General features: G+C 45.4%; 1 protein-coding gene across 1 annotated transcript in view; it reads right to left on the reverse strand.

Annotated features, from left to right (window-relative positions):
- Positions 1–13864, reverse strand: part of CADPS (calcium dependent secretion activator) — a 246120-nt gene that overhangs the window by 30490 nt on the left and 201766 nt on the right. The window contains exons 21-24 of the mRNA XM_067303622.1: positions 12911–13066; positions 9604–9751; positions 2577–2651; positions 1388–1471 (exon numbers count right to left, since the gene is read on the reverse strand). Coding sequence (XP_067159723.1) covers positions 1388–1471; positions 2577–2651; positions 9604–9751; positions 12911–13066 — 463 coding nt within the window. The remainder of the gene's footprint in view (positions 1–1387; positions 1472–2576; positions 2652–9603; positions 9752–12910; positions 13067–13864) is intronic.

The following is a 13864-nucleotide window of genomic DNA, read 5'->3' on the forward strand; positions in this document are numbered from 1 at the left end:
CTCTCCGCGCAGCGATGAGTGCACCCCGGGGCTGCGAGCGCGTGGCGGTGCTGCAGGTTGTTCTGGGAGAGGAGCAGCGTGCGGGGTGGCGGGTGGGAGATGCCCGCTGCTGCTCGCTCGGCAGAGCTGGCGGCATCTCCGCGGCTGGCTGGTGGAATGCCCTCCCTTCCCTCTCCCTCCAACGTGCCTCTATCAAGCCTGAGGAGTGAGGACACTTAGCTTAAAGCCAGTGTCCCCGGCGGTTCAGACAAGCTGCCAGCCTGCGTGTGCGTACCGCTGCCTCCGAACGCTGCTTCCTGCCTCGGCAGGTAAGCCTTCCTACCTGCCTTCCCACCACCCCCTTTTCCAAACGGGTCCTACAAAACCACAAGGATCTGACTCAAATTCAGCAGAAAGAGCCGAACAGTAGCAAACAACAGATAATTGCAGTAGCTAACAGAACTCCTGAAAGACCTTTTGGAAATCTTTCTAATTTGCAGAGAGATGGCGTCTCCCTCCAGCCCAGTCTCCATGAACTAGTGAGTGCAAGATGGGCCGTGTGAATGTGTGCAATTGCCCCAGTGGACCAGGATTTTTGTCACTTCCCAAGCAACCAGAGACACATGCATTTGGCTGCACACCTCTTTGGGAGCCCAGGTAAGAGAAGCTAGGCTTGCAGAGCTAGTAGTTTTGGGGGCATGCATTTTCAGAAGACCTTGGAAAAATCAACTGCTATGTATTTGTCCTAAGGAGCAGTCACATCTCTTTTCTGGAATACAGATTGCTAAAACCTTGTTGAGATGGAGACAAACTTTGCACAGATATTGTTCCTGTCCAGTACCCCTCTAGGAATATGCAACGTGACAAGCTATGGATTGGTTCTGCAATGTTAGGGAGAAATGGAGCCTGGCTTCAGAGGCACCTTGTGCTGTATAACCTCATGGCATCTTTCCCCATCTTGTTCTCTTTTAGAAATAAGATGGTATTCCCCTAGTTCTCCCTTATTTTGTTTTTTAACTTCTTAAAATGGTCACCATTAAGGCCAGAAGAACGACAGGAACACCCCTGTAATGCAAGGTGTCAATGAAGCAATTTCTTTAGTTACGAATAGTGGATGTACAGTGCAAGGTTTTTTTCCTGCTTCGTAACACTCCTCAACAGAGTAAACTTCAGCAACCAGAACAGTGACCAGAGACAGCTTTACACTGTGCTACCATATGATGCCCAGCACCCCTTGGGTATTTAAGTACTGTACATCTCCATACAGTTTGTTTGTCTACTGGTGTGGGGTTACAGTGTTCAAATATCATGGAATGACAGAATTATTATATAGCCAATCTAGTCCTGGGAGAGCAGAGAATACAAACTAGGAAAAAAAAAAAGAAAAGAAGATTTTGTCTGTACTTACAGTAAATGACAGGAAAGAAGAAAACAAAGTCCCTTCATCGTATCTAGACAGTTTGGCCAAGACTCCTTCCAAAATGGTGACAAACTACGAACACAAAAAATACTGCAGTTATTTTTAATAATTTAACAAGGGTGTAAAAATCAGGATTAGCTTCAAAGAAGCCGGTGGAGCCAAAGCATTTCCAAAGGGACGAACCCAGACTGTTCCTAACTGACAACACGTCTCCGAGCACAGCAGGCTGGGGAGCAGGGAGGAAGTAGCACCGCCTTTTGGATGCAACACGGTTCACCTCTCGTTGGGTGGGAATCACCCTGCAGTACCATGGGTGACAGTGGGGACGGGAGGTGGGTGCAGCGTGGGTGTCACCCCGCATGGATGCCAATGCACCCTCTCCCGTCGGGAAGCTGGGTGGCTCTTGTTCCCAGGAAGACGTGGCAAGCATGCAGTTAGCTGGTTATTCTTGCAGAAGACTCGAACTGGCATATGTTGGCAGATTATGTTTAAAGGTCTCCACTGTATAATAGGGATGACTTGTTCTCAGAAAGTTTGAAACTAGAGGAAAAAACACCCCACTTTCTTTTTCCCTACCTACCAATTCCTCTCTGAGTTTGCATAGTGCACCAGATCTAGACACAACCCTTGGAAAATGCTGGCAGCAGAACTAGAGGAGCCCCCTCTGATAAAAAACAGTTTCCAAACAATTAAACCTGACATTTTGGAATGTATTTCCCAGTACTGTCAACTCTAAATTAATTTGTCAGGAGAGGGTGTGGCGATCTCGAACGAGACAAGTTATTTTGCCACACGTCCTTAAGCGTAAGAGTGGTGACCACCTCTGAGCCACCCCCCAAGGTCTAGCGCAAAAGCGTTTAGTGGTGCCACTTCTGGACTGCAGCTACCCTCAGTGCTGTGGGGTGATGGTGACCAGGGGGTGTTATCCCATAAGTACAAAACCTATTCCTTAAAACCTCTTCTGGCCCAGTATGTCAATCCTGCTTAACAACATATTACATCTCATGCAGTTCCTAATCATCAGAGAGTCATCATGAAAGGACTGGGAGATGTATGATCTTCCCTGTGAGAAACAAGAAGCCAATTCAACATCTTAATGTGTCACATTTTAATGGAAACGCACATATTAAAAAAGGAATGTTAACAGTGAATCACTTCACCTGAAGCTGAAGGTTACCTTTGCCACCAGGAGTGTTATCATTTCTTTGACGGTTTCCTCAATTAGTTCATCTATTTTTGAATGGTACTGGTGCTAAAGAAAAATAAAAGGAGAGGCGGAGGAAAATATTAGCATTGATCACAGCCAAGAGCTCTACGACTGTCAGCCACTTCCCTCGGTAAACTACAATATGCCATAGCATTAACTGAAAAATTATGCAGCTTATTATTTTGTGCTCCACTACAGTGGCCAGCGATCACTTGCATTTATACAAGACCTTAAATTCGGGAGGACCTTAGAGCAGTTTGTGAAGCATGGGCAAACCCTGCCCTCTTTGTGGGCCTGCAGCTCCCTTCGCTGTGGCGGGAGCCACAAGCCCGTGCCGGAGGGGAGGCTTTGCCATGCATAAGCACTGCAGCAATCCTCAGCGCTCGCAAAGATCCTGAAGTCTTTTTGCTTCAGTTTGGCAAGCCTTGTCCAACTCACGTTGCACCTGAATCACACCTGACAATTAAATATGCCTCCCGCCAGAGGGAAACGGGCAACCCTTTCCTAGGGCACCGGAAAATGCTCAGCTCTGAGGAAAGGAAGGGGAGAATAACTTCTGCGCCGGAGGAGCATGCAACGGGCTGAACCACTGGGGATAACGTTGTGCACTTCCAGGCTCCTCCAGCGAAGCGCCTGAACACGTGTTACGCCTCAGGTTCAGCAGGCACATGGTTAAAATTAAGCACTTGTTTAAATGCTTTGCTTGGTGACTATCAAATACTTAAAAAAAAAAAAAACCACAAAAAACCCCCGCAATGAACCACGATTGGTCTTTTCGTCTCATGCGAAAGCCAGCGGGCAATGCAGCTCCGAGCGCTGCGTGTCAGCGGACACCACGGCGCAGCTCAGCACGGGCCGACCGAGGCCAATGCCGGCGGCATCAGCCACTCTGAATCTTCAACCCAGTTTCTGCACACGCCAAACCTCGCTTCGCTTTGGAGCTCTGAGGCAATCAGCTGCAATATGGCTAGAATAGGTAAAAAAATACAGTCTTCTACTAATTTAGAAAAGACCTGTTTCCAATACAAGATTTAATTAGTGAAAACATACAGTATATTCTTATTTTCAATGGACTGAGAAAATACTGATTATGACTGCTTTCCAACACAAAACATTTGATTTTTCAGTCAAACATTTCAAGCACTGGTGCTAGTCACTATATTCATTACCACTTGGCATTAATATGGTTTTAAAATGTTAACATCAAATCACATTGAAAGAGACAAATCTGCTTTAAATACTAATCAGACTTTGGGGAATGAAGACTGTGAGGGCTTTACAAATGCTAGACGTTGGTCTCAGTGTCTGATGGGTAGTACGAACAGTTTCTTTTTTTCTATGACAACAACATATTAACACAGGAATTTGGAAAAAAGAAAAAAATGTAGGACACACTTACCCACTCTTTAGCAAACTTTTCAGATGATTGGGGACAGAAATAAAGAGGAAAGTGCAAAAGACAGGAAAAAGAACATATGAAGATAAACAATAAATAAAACAAAATCTTTAAAAAAAAGGGACCTTATAAATGGGGCTATGAGAAAAGCAGCATCATGCACAGAAACAATAAGCAATGGAAAATGAAACGCAATCAAAACCTCCTTTCACGGAAACAGCAGAGATTGCTACCTGTAACATTTGCAGGAGTAAAACAGGGGGAAGAGACAGGATTTTATGCTAACTGCGTCCTGATAGTCTCTCATGGCTTTATTTTACTTGGCAGAGGAAGGCAACCCTGTTGATAAGCAGAGCTCAGGGTGCTGCGTGGGGCTGCACACCACTGCCAAAATCTCAGCTGGACCAACCCAGCAGTTACCTCGTGACAGTGTCACTGAATCGGGAGGACAGGCTGGGTGATGGGCCACGTGATGGGCTGCCTACTGCGATCTGCCAGGCCGGCTCAGAGGAAAAAGCTTACACCAAGGAACAAGCAGTATTTGCATCTGCAGTTCCCATTTCAGTGTCTTGCTTTGCAGGTCAAAACGTATACGAGTCCCTTATAGCAAGCATAGTCGCTCTTGACTCATCTGTTTAATGCAGACTTGCGCTTTTTCTGTTCCCAGAACCGAGCTGGCAGATCCCCTGCGCACCTGGAGACGTAGCCCCAGGGTTAAGGGACCTGTAACAGCTGGATACGGGTAGGATCTGCTGAAGTCCTCAGGTACAAGGCCAGCACCTCTTTGGGAAGACAATGAAGGGGAAGGGGGTCTGCACATATGGGGAATATCTTCCCCACGGTGTTTTCCTTCTGCAAGTGCATTTTCTGTGTGCCCAGAAGATGGTGCAACCAAGGAGTTGGGTAATTCCCTTCCCTGGGCAGGAGACAGCAGGCAGGCAACAAGTAGATGAGGGAAAGAGCAAGGGCAGCTAAGAGTCTACTAGGCTCTGGGGTGCCTTGAGGGAGGAGAGAAACACAGGAGGCATGGGAGATGGCCGAAGGGCTGCTAGGAGAGGGCTGGGGTGGCAGGGAGGAAGGGGTCAGCAAGGGGGAGCTCAGCTGAACCAATGGTGGTAGCACCTGCTTCTGCCAGCTTGCCAAAATGATGGACTGCAAGAGAGCGGGTGACCTGGGCCTCAGCAAGCTGTCCTAGGTGGTTGACTGTCACAGGGAGGCTGTTTGGAGAACAACCTGGTGGGTGAATGAGATTTTCTCTGAGCAGGGTGACGAAGGTCTTCACAGAACTACCATTGAACCTGCCAGCCTGGGCTACAGGTCCTGCTGCCTACAGAAACCCTCCTCTTACTTGCTGGACAAGATGGTGCCAATTTGAGGCCTCCAGAAGAACCTGAGCTGCTCAACTGCACTGCAGTGGGATGGGGATGTTCAGCCGTTCACTTCTGGGAGTCCTTTCCTCCATACCTCCACCTTTCCAGGGCACTTTCTGTGCAAAGCTCCAACTCTGGATCTCTCTAACCCTCCGTCATGCTGCAATCTGCTTTGGGCAGTGGGATGCAGATGGTGCTGCTGGAAGATGCCATGCGGGTGGAGGGTGGCGGTGCTGCAGGGAGCGTTTTCTGCGCACGTCAGCAGAACTGCTCCAGAGGATGGGAGTACAAACGTGCTACCAACTGAGCACAGAAGAATGAAGGTTGCAACATAGGTCATGCACACGTACGGAGCTCTGAAGCCAGGGCCTGGTTTTGAAAAGCACGCACATTCAACCGGATGCGCATGTGTGATGGTGGGCATGCCCACGCTGGCTCCAGTGCACTCAAAAACCGGTGTTTGCCCAGGAAAATGCAAGCAGGGCTGGCTCTGGGTGTGCACACTGGAGATCACGAGTGTACCCTCAAGGGCGCTCAAAAGTGCACGTGCTTTTGAAAATTCTTGCCCATTGTAGATGATGATTTATGGAATTCAAATCAAAGTTCTCCTAACTCAGTATTATGTTTTGTATATTAGTCCAAAAGACATGCTTAATTCACCTCATTATCATACTATTTGAATCAAGGGATTTTGTCTGCTGGATGTAAGGGATGAGATTTATTGCTAACTGTTTGCTTTCATTGGATAAATTATGAGTTTAACTCAAAGAATGGCTAGGAGTGCACAAAAATAATACAGTGTGAAATGTGTAGACCAATGTATTTTCAATTAAAAGCTTGTATAAAAAGCAAATAAGAAGAGCGCTGATGGCAATTAAAATGCAGCATTGAGAAAAAGGAACGACAGCGGGAAAGGGCCCTATGTAGCCGAGCATGCACCACGGCGGTGTCGCTAGGACTCAGATTGCTTGGTCCCATCGAGGGCTGGAAACCCTGGGGCAAATTCAGACCTGGAAGTCCCCCGGGGCCAGGGCAAACAGCAGGGCAGGGTGTGACCCAGGGTCCTGCACTGGTTCTGCTTCCTTCCCTTATGATCCTCAGCTCTGTGAAGATGCACACACTGCACCGCGTGCACCGAAGCTGCACTCCCATCTCCACCTTAGGAAAAGCTCCCGGCTAGGATGGGGTAAGACAAGGCTGTGTTATGCAAAATGACTGTTTAGTGCTTCTTTCATAGAAGTCTGGCTCATAAGCTAGAGTTTCTAACAGCTCTTTTTACATTTCTTATGAAAATGCCTGGGGTTAAAGATCACATAACTGGTTTGCTTTACTCAGTGTAATCACGACTTTTGATTGAGTTCATCATAGTTTTCTATTAGCTCAATTATTACAATCCATAATCAGTGCACTACAATGATTCAACTTGACTTTATGTGATGAGTATCTTGCCTTGTCATGTAACAGATTGTGTGTACGTTGTATTTCTCTAAGGACCATCTGACCTTGGATATTAAATAGAAACATACTAGACCAACTGAGAAACATTTAATACATACATTTATCCCCTTAGATGTATTAAAAATTCAGAGGAAAAATAAATATTTAAGATGGTAAAGTATGTTTACCAAATGTTTTAACAGCTGCCTTTAGAGACAAGGAAATGGAAATGGAAATGATGGGTGTTTGTTTCACAGGGTAATACTCTGAAAATGCATTCACATATCTGTTAAAGTGAATATAACTGAAGGTAGTCAGAAAAGAAAGGGCCATTAGGGTGGGAGGGAAATGATAGAAGTGAGGTCAAATAATGCGTCGAGCAAGTCTGTCTCCCTGCCCACGTACAGCTTTGACAGTGATAAAAATCAATGGTTTGTTTCCAATCAAAATGTCTTCCTTGGCTAGGTCTGAGCAAACTCGGATGTGTGAACAATCTCTTTGACAATTTTAGCCCTTTTTGCTGTTTTTGAACCGTCTGCAAGGGGGATCACGGTCTCTGGGCACGCCGCCACCGCCGCTCGCCACTGGGCGAGGAGACGCTCCGGCGGCGGCGGTGCCCGAGGTGGGGGCTGCCGGCGGCCCCGTTCGCGGGGAAGACGGAGGGACCGAGTGCCGCGCGCACCCGACGCCCGCTGGGCCGAATTGCGGGGGGAGACACGGGCTCGAAAGCCGGTTTCTCATCTCCCCGTTGTCTGATTGTCTCACCGTTTCCGCTCGGGACTGGAAGAGCTGGGGCAGCATTTTGTCCTCCTCCTGTGGACTCTAACTACAGAGCTATACTTGAGCCTGTACCCTTGAGCCTCCCAGCACAAACACCTCGATGCCAAGGTTTGCAAAGCTTCGAGAAGAGGAGGTGGAGGCAGCCGAAATATGGAGCGACATGAGCGAACGGAGGGGGAGGAAGGAAAACTCATTAAAAGGAAGAAAAGAGAAAGGGAGGGGGTATAAAACACTGCTGCCCTAAATGGTAACTTATGCACTGATAATTTACATCTGCTTTACAGGTCTATTAGTTCAGCTATTTGTTAAAAACCTCATAGCACAGCGACTGCGACTTGCCGCAGTAGTGCTGCTGTCTCGGAGCTGCCATACCAAACACCTTCTCCAAGCGGCACAGGCAGATTTCCCGAGACGAGCACTAATGCCGGGGGCCGCCGGGAGCAGCGGAGGAGCAGCTGGACTGCTCCTTGATCTCCTTCGACTTGCAGTTTGGCTTGGGCCAAACATACAGTGCAACCGATGCTCAAAATCCAAAGGAAACTGGTGACTACAGAGCATCATAAGTTAGCACGGGCAGATACAGCGAGGTCTGGTCATGCTAGATCCAGATGCAGCTAAGGTTATCGGTCTGGTGCTATATGGATAGTAAACCCACTGATTTTATTAATGAAACAAGCTTGTCCTGTCATGCTATTGGTGTCTGGCTGATCTCCAAAACCTCACCATCCCGGGGATGGTGGCAGTGTAATTGGAAGGGCTTGGTCCTGGTTTGCAGCGGGCAGCCCTGCAGCCGTGGCTCTCCCAGCTGAAGGGGGGGCAGATGCTGGAGGCAGCTGTGGGCTGAGGGACTGGGGGAGATACAGGGGGCACGAATAAAGGAACAGAAAACAGTGGAAAACTTCATGCCCGGGCTCAGACTACAAAAGCCCGGTGAGAATCTGCCCTCAGCTGACCTGGAGGACGAGGGAAGAACCTGATGACGAGCAGTCTGAAATCCCTCTTGTGACTGTCACAAATAAAATGTCACAATCGAAACATGTATAAACAAATTAAAAGGAAAAGTTGGGCCTGATCCAAACTCCACTGACGTCAGGGCAGGGATCCCTGCTGCATCCAGCGGCCTTTGGAGCTGGCCCTCACAGAGGAGCAGAGATCAGGATGAGGTAAACAAGAAAAAAGAACCAACGACTTGCAATGATTTACTGTAAAATCTGACCATGCAAAGTTGTAGTGAAAGAGCTTATCCAGGAAATGCTGACAAGCAGTGAGATAGGAGAGCCAAACAGTATTTGTGAATTTATTCTGGACCGGTATATGAATATTTAATTTGGCTTCAAGCCACTGTAGCAAAATGATCATTGTGATGCATTTAATCTAGACCAATTTAGCATGTCTTTCTAATTCATAGATCAGTTCATGGAAACTTCAAGCTGCAACAATGACTTCAGAAGAAAAAATATATCAACAAGTAATTAAAACAGGTTTGTTGTTTGAAAACTTGAGTCATTAAGAACCTGGAAATCTAGGCTCGTCAAACTTACTGATTATAGCCAGTATTTGAGGAAGTCACCTCACCTGGAATTTTCAATCTATTTTTTGCAAATTATCTTTTTTTTTTTTTTTTCTTACCAGAATCACAGCAACAATGTGGCACTTCTTTTTTCCTGAGGTTTGGCTATAGAAAATAGTCACAGACAAGAAGTCTGCTGCCTACAGCTGGCTCCAAGGTGGAATTAATGACTCAATAAATATGGTTATCATGCAGCAGCAGGCTTTAGAGACACCTTATGCATACCACAGTCCTTGCAAAAAATCACTTCTGTATGACAGGGAGTCTGACTGTTTATATTCATTAGATTTCTTTGAGAACCCCCCCTGCATATTCACCGGCACACTCTATACGGAAGGCTAAATCCACAACTGACACAACATCTCTGAAACTAGCAGAACAGGAGATAAGAAATTTCATGACATTGCCTTTAAATTCTGTGAAAAGAAGAACCTGTTTTTTTACCTCTTGGCCCATTTCCATACTGCAAAGCTTCGTTGACTGAGCTTTCGCATCCACCATGACATTAAACATGGTGCATATTGATTGAGGGACCCGGAAATCTGTTGATCGGCTGGTTTTTTGCAGCTTTACTTCAAATGCAATCCTGGTTCTATTAAAGAAAGTAGGAAAAAAAGTTTTAGTTGTTTTTTCAAATACTGAAGCTAGTAACAAAGTAAAACACAATGCTTAGAAGAGTTCAACAAAACGGAAAGCCGAATGCTACTGGGAGTGTTATAGTACAATTGTTACAAATGTGTTTTTACTAAAAATGATCTTCCAGTTTAAAAAGAAACACACTTTGCAGAATATGTACTATTTATAAAGTGTGGAACGGTTTCAGAGAAACCATGACTTTCTCATGCTTGATAAACAGTGTGATGATGTTACGAACAGCAGTGTCAATGTACACCTATAATTTGGTTGCATTAGCTAATTTATAACCACAGTGGAAATACAGACAAATAGCAAGCCTGATGCATCAAAGGCAGTTCCTACTGCTGCATAATACTAACTAGAAAGGACAAATTTGTTCATTCCTTGACTTGAAGGACACTACCTGATCATTCAGTTTTTACATCCACATGATTTATTTGGTTGCCAAAACTTCCTAATTCTCTCAAGAGGTTTACAGAAGTGATTTATCCGAAGAACACATACTTGTCAGAATACATCTGTGAAATGGGCATGCACACAGTTATGCACATAGGAAAACACACCCAAGCACAAGTCCACACACAAATTCACTGCTCTTGTGAAGTTTCACTAAGTTAAAATTTGACATCATTGGCTGGCAGTTACAAATCGTGCTGTAGTAAGAGCTTTGTCTGACCAAAGACTAGAGAATTTGCTCATCTGGGGTATTTTAGAATACCAAGACATTTGTGATTCGAACGTACCATGTCAGGAGTACTACCAGCGTAGCGGACATTACCTTGCCTTTCTTTTGAGCCCCTCTGCAGATTCCTGAGGTACTTTACTAATCTAACTTAACACAGAACAATTATCACATCAGACAGAATCTGCCAACAAATTAGCATAGGAGCTTCAATTTAGAAATAACAAATAATATCAGCTGCAGCTTAGGAATAACTTTAATCTTGAAAGATCCCCCAAGGGTTATGCAAATGAAAACTAATTTACAAATGAGAAACTCTCCTCCTTGTGATCAGATCTGAGCTGGTACCTACGTCCTCCTGCCCGGATTTGTTAGCAAAACGGGCCTTTCTTGCACGGTCTGCTTTCCTGACAGCACCGAAATACAACCAAGTGTGGAAGGTGGGGCGCCTGTTCAATGGTATTCAACGATTTAGAGACAGACGCGAAGAAAATGTTGTGTCAAACTGAAATTGCTAAAGAAACCTTAGCCAGGCCCTGTTTGCAGGTGATATAAATAGGGAAAGCAGCATATTGGTTTACATCAGCAGTGGCATTTGAACTGATTTAATTACCAGTGCCAGATTTAGCCTGGACTCAGGGACTAAAATCTTGATAATTACTGAAGGGACCACAAGTGACTGGGATTTTCCATCTCCTCGCAGAGATGAGCATGTTCTTACTTACTTATGTTCAGAATCATTATATTTAGTCACAACATTTCAAGCCGGGCCAGGTTTTTAGAGGGGTAATATATTTTTAAAAGGTTGAAGCACTTGGGAAAAAAGCCCCAGCTTTCAGGCACACAAGCCTTTCTTCAGATGTACCTAGAAATTTGCTTATTTTTCTGAGTTATCTCAGCTAGCCCTTCTTAGTTCTGTAGATCATCAGTTATAACTGCACTACAGGCAAATGTATTTACAATGCACTTATTAAAAATGAAGCAAAGGTGTCCAGGACCAGGTGTTTTTTGTTTTTTTTTTTTTTAAAAAGAGAAAATAAGTATTATGTTCATGGAATTGGGTGGCATAGCAGATAGCAGAGCTCCAGGCTGTGTGCACAGACGGCCTTCAGGGAGCCAGGTGGAAGCAAAGCACAGAGAAGCACAGAGCTGAGCCCAAGTGCCGAAGAACTACGTTTATCACTTCAGATTGCAAATCAGCATCCACGCTGCTGCAGGAACAACCCCATTTTGTCTCAAATAGAGCATTTGCTCTTTAGAGAACCCCAAATAAACAGCGTTCAGTTTGCTCTTAAAGAATGGTCAGACAACTGAAACGCAACCGAAACTCAGCTCTCATGCCAACGAAAGGACTGAAGACCAGCTGCAGCAATAAATGGTAACCTGCCCAATGCCAAAGACATCGCAACCACTGCGTTGCACTTAAAATTTACTGGGTTTTATTCCAGGATGGCAAGAGCAAGCCTTGAACTGTCTGCGTTCCAACGTGTGACTCTGCTGCCTCGATGGCAGGGACCGAACGTGCCTTCTCGGATGCTGACGTTGTATATCCAGACTGCGAGGAACTTGCGAACAATAAATCCCACGCTTGCATTTGCAGAGTGGCCAGATAACTGTGCTACAGAACAGCCACATCACACAAACCCGGGCTATTATTAGCACACGCTAGCTGTAATAGGCAATGGTTTTTCCTTTGGTGTTTCTCTTCGGCTATTAATTTTTTGCACAACAGAGAATGCAAAGTTCATTTCTTCCTCCTGCCTAATCAACTCTGAAGCCAAATGAACATTAATTACCATGGAAAGTTTGACAATTGAAACTTGAAATTTTGTTTTCAAAATGACAGCCACAAATACATTTAAAATTTTTTTTTAAAAAAACTCTGTTTTGGAAGTTCTGCAGGTAACTATCATACAATGAGACAGTTGATACAATGGCTTTTCTCAATCAAAGGCAGCTGTGAGGCCTGTGTGCCTTGCTACACAATACCCCCTTTTTGGAATTACATTTTGCTTGTTTTTTTTTCATGCATCCGTGGTTTTCATGTGGGTGCTGGGATCTTAGGGCTATGTCTTCAGCACTCAACCCCACTGACACCAAACTGCATTAAAAGGACTTGTCCTCATGTGAGGCACCCAACAATAAGGAACAGCCCATAAAGATTGAAATAATAGGTGATTTATTGCCGTATTGTGAATATGTGCTCTCCAGAGCCTGAGCAGACAAAGGCTTGCTTGGGAGAGCCCAGAACTGCCAGCCATAGGGTGGCTTTCCACCAAGCTGAGCTGAGCAGAAATGACCCATGGTCACTAATAAACGATGGTTGAAGTGAAGCTGAAAGACAAAACCCAGCATTGCCAAAAAGACAGAAAAAAATGATGCCCCCTGTGAGCTTCTATGAGGAAGCGGCCCAGTGGCTTTGAGCACACGTACCTCTTCACGCAGGACTCGATCATGTCACTTGCCATAAGCTTCAAGCGTTGCTCTAAGTGTTTTCCAAACTCTTCCTCGGGCCAGTGCAAATCCCGAATGAAGGTCTGCAGGGCATCGAGTTTCCAGAACAGATCTTCCGAGGTGCCCGATCCGTTGCTGGCAGGGTAAAACGGAAACAAAAGTCATAAGTGGCATCAGGCTTTGCGTACCCTGATGTGGAGACCATTCCTGTAACAGGCGTGGAGCAGACAGTAGTTTCATACACAGGACAACGCTGGCAATCTCCACCATCAGGATTTTGAGTTTTACCATACAGTTGCCTAATCTACCTTGCTGTCATAACCCACAAAGCTTTCCAGACCAGATGGATAAGACAACATTATGAATTACACATACTAACAGGAAGAATGTGTGTATGGTAAAAATCAGCCTTAGTTAATAACCACATTAACATACGTGATTATTAAGAATTAAGGCTAGAAATTGTGGCAGAAAATCCTTGATCAATAATAACTACCATACTAGAATGTATGCAGTTATTAAAATTTAGGGTTTCATGCAATTCACCCCCCTCCAATTTATATATCTAGTTTGCCTTGTCCCCCCCAGGGGGATCCCCGTTTCCAGGTAAGGGACAGTGCTAACAAGTGGTGAGCGAGGACACGCTTTATCTCTTGAACAGCTGAAAAAAAATCGGGGTAAGTCAATTGAACTAAGGACACTAGACATCTCTCATCCAGGAGTTTTGGCTAGATTGACTGCTGCACCTTTTCGCAGATCTGCCTCTTGCAAAGGCATCTATAGGACAACAGATTTCAGGGCTTTTGGATTTATTTTGCAACATCTTTGGTCTGTCACAAAACTCTGAATTTCTCTCCAAAGCGTAGAGTCTCTTACCCACACCTCTGTCCAGATGGAGCTCTTTGGCCCTGCAGTGTGTAGCTACCGTGGTGC

Source organism: Apteryx mantelli, chromosome 12, assembly GCF_036417845.1.
Source record: "Apteryx mantelli isolate bAptMan1 chromosome 12, bAptMan1.hap1, whole genome shotgun sequence".
NCBI lineage: Eukaryota > Metazoa > Chordata > Aves > Apterygiformes > Apterygidae > Apteryx > Apteryx mantelli.